The 2,106-nt window shown below is 68.9% G+C and overlaps 1 protein-coding gene across 1 annotated transcript; it reads left to right on the top strand.

Moving 5' to 3' along the window:
• Nucleotides 1-314: 314 nt before the first annotated feature.
• MNEG_16577 (hypothetical protein) lies at nt 315-671 on the top strand (the record flags this gene model as incomplete). Its single annotated transcript, XM_014034953.1, has 1 exon — nt 315-671. A coding segment is annotated over one exon (357 nt), but the record flags the coding sequence as incomplete, so codon positions are not given.
• Nucleotides 672-2,106: the final 1,435 nt, after the last annotated feature.

Below are 2,106 nucleotides of genomic sequence, written 5' to 3'. Positions count from 1 at the left end.
CACGCACACCTACACACTCTCGCATGCACACGCACACACGCACATGTATACGTGTGTGTGTATGTGTGTGTGTGTGTACATGTATACGTGCACATTTTTGGGGGCAACCGAGGGCGCGTGTGCTGGACCTGGGTGCAGCGGGACGGTGGCGGCGCCGTCGGCGGGCGCGGAAGCGGCCCATGTCACCGGCTTGACGCTGCTCCCTTGACGCGCTGCCGCGTCCATCTGCAACCCACCTACCCCCAGGCTCGCGCGCCCCGCCGCCGTCCCGCTCCCACCTGCCACATCACTCGCCCGCCCGCCCGGCCCCGCAGGCACCGCCCTAGTGACCCTCTCAGACGAGCTCGCCGGCCGGCAAGGCGCCGCCGACGAAAACGCCGCCGCTCTCGCGCCCGTCCCCGCGGCCGCCGCCGCCGCCGCCCCCGAGCGCAGCCGCAGCGCCGCAGGCGATCTGCTTTGCCTCGGGTCGGCCGCTTTGTATGCTGCATACACCATCGTCCTGCGCCGCGCCTTGCCCGACGACGATGAGGCTGACGTGGCGCTGTTTTTCGGCTACGTGGGGCTGTTTTGCACTGTTCTTTTCGCGCCCGTGCTGGCGGGGCTGGCGCTGAGCGGCGCGATGGACCTGGGGGGGGTGACGCGTGAGGCGCTGGGGTTGATCTTCCTGCAAGGTGGGCGCGCGTGCAGTCGCGTGTGTTTGTGTGTGCATGTGCGTGTGTGCATGTGCGTGTGTGTGAATGAGCGTGCGTGTGTGTGTGTGTGTGTGTGTGTGTGTGTGTGCGCGCGCGCGCATGCATGCATGCATGTGTGTGTGTGTGTGTGTTTGTGTGCATGCAGCAGCTGGGGCTGTTCTTCCTGCAGGGTGGGCGGGAGGGGGGGTTGTGGGTGGTCCTGTTGTGGTGGGGGCCTGAGGCTGTGTGCATGCGGGTGTGTTTGCATGTGTGTCTTTGTGTATAGGGGCGTGCATCCAATTCGGTGAGTTTGTGGTTGTGCGGGTGCTTGTGTGTATGTGCTGGGTCGCGCCCGCCGCGGCGGTGGGCGCAGGGGCACGCCTTGACTCGCGCGTCCTTGCAGCGCCGCCTCGGGTGCCGCGTCAGCGCACCACCAGGCACGCCCAACCATGCACGCGCGCGCGGCGCGACAGCCTCGCAGAACCCCCAAGCTCTATCATACGACTCGACTTTGGTTGTAATTTATCAAAGAGTCTATCTCTATGTAACCACTAAGTGAGCACATCGCTCTAATCCCTGCGCCCGCTCGCCTTCCGCAGGCGTCCTGAACTACGCATTCTCGGACTACCTCTGGGCCCACGCGGTCTTGCTTCTCGGACCCACGATCGCCACCCTCGGACTGTCGATCCAGATCCCCATCGCCGCCGCCGCCGACGCCGCCCTCGGGCGCGCCGAGTGGCTCGCCAGCGGCCGCACGGCGGCGATGACGGGCGGGGGCACGGCGCTGATCCTGGCGGGGTTCTTTTGGGGCAATGCGGCAGGCGGGGGCGAGGAGGTGCCGGGGACACACCATAGGGGCGAACCGCCACGCGCAGGTGCGGCGGGGCCGGCGCGCGTTTCCTACCGTTTTTCTCACCCTGTTTGCGCCGTCGCGCCCGCGCCCTGGTTGTTGAACGACCGCCCGCCGTCTGCCGGCGCGTCCGGGGGTCGGGCCGGCCCGCCGCAATCCGCCCCACAGGGGGCGACGGCTGGGGTCGGCGTCGGGCGCGGGAGCCACACGTGCAACCCTTTCAAGCCCTCCCGAGGCATTCCCCTCGCTACTCCATGAGCGTTGCCGTCCGCACCCCACCCCCAAGAAGACGAACACCCTGAACCTCTCATGCGTCATGATCGCCCTTGCCATCCCATCCTGCATTCGTGACTGTCTCTGCCAGGCGGGCCGCCGCCGGGCAGCACGCGGCTGGCGACAGAGGATTGGGATGCCGCGTCAGCCGGCCACCCCTTTGAGCTGCCCACGTCAACACGCTCCCCCGACCGGCCGCGGCGGCCGGGCGGCGGGGGCGAGGGGCGGCGGCGGGGGCGGGAGGACGAGGAGGAGGAGCGGCAGCGGCGGCGAGGCGGCGGGGGTGGTGGTGGCTACGGCGGCGGCGGCGGG

The sequence above is a fragment of the Monoraphidium neglectum genome (genome assembly GCF_000611645.1).
Source record: "Monoraphidium neglectum strain SAG 48.87 unplaced genomic scaffold scaffold06536, whole genome shotgun sequence".
Classification (NCBI taxonomy): Eukaryota; Viridiplantae; Chlorophyta; class Chlorophyceae; order Sphaeropleales; family Selenastraceae; genus Monoraphidium; species Monoraphidium neglectum.
This window is presented reverse-complemented; position numbering and strand designations above follow the sequence as displayed.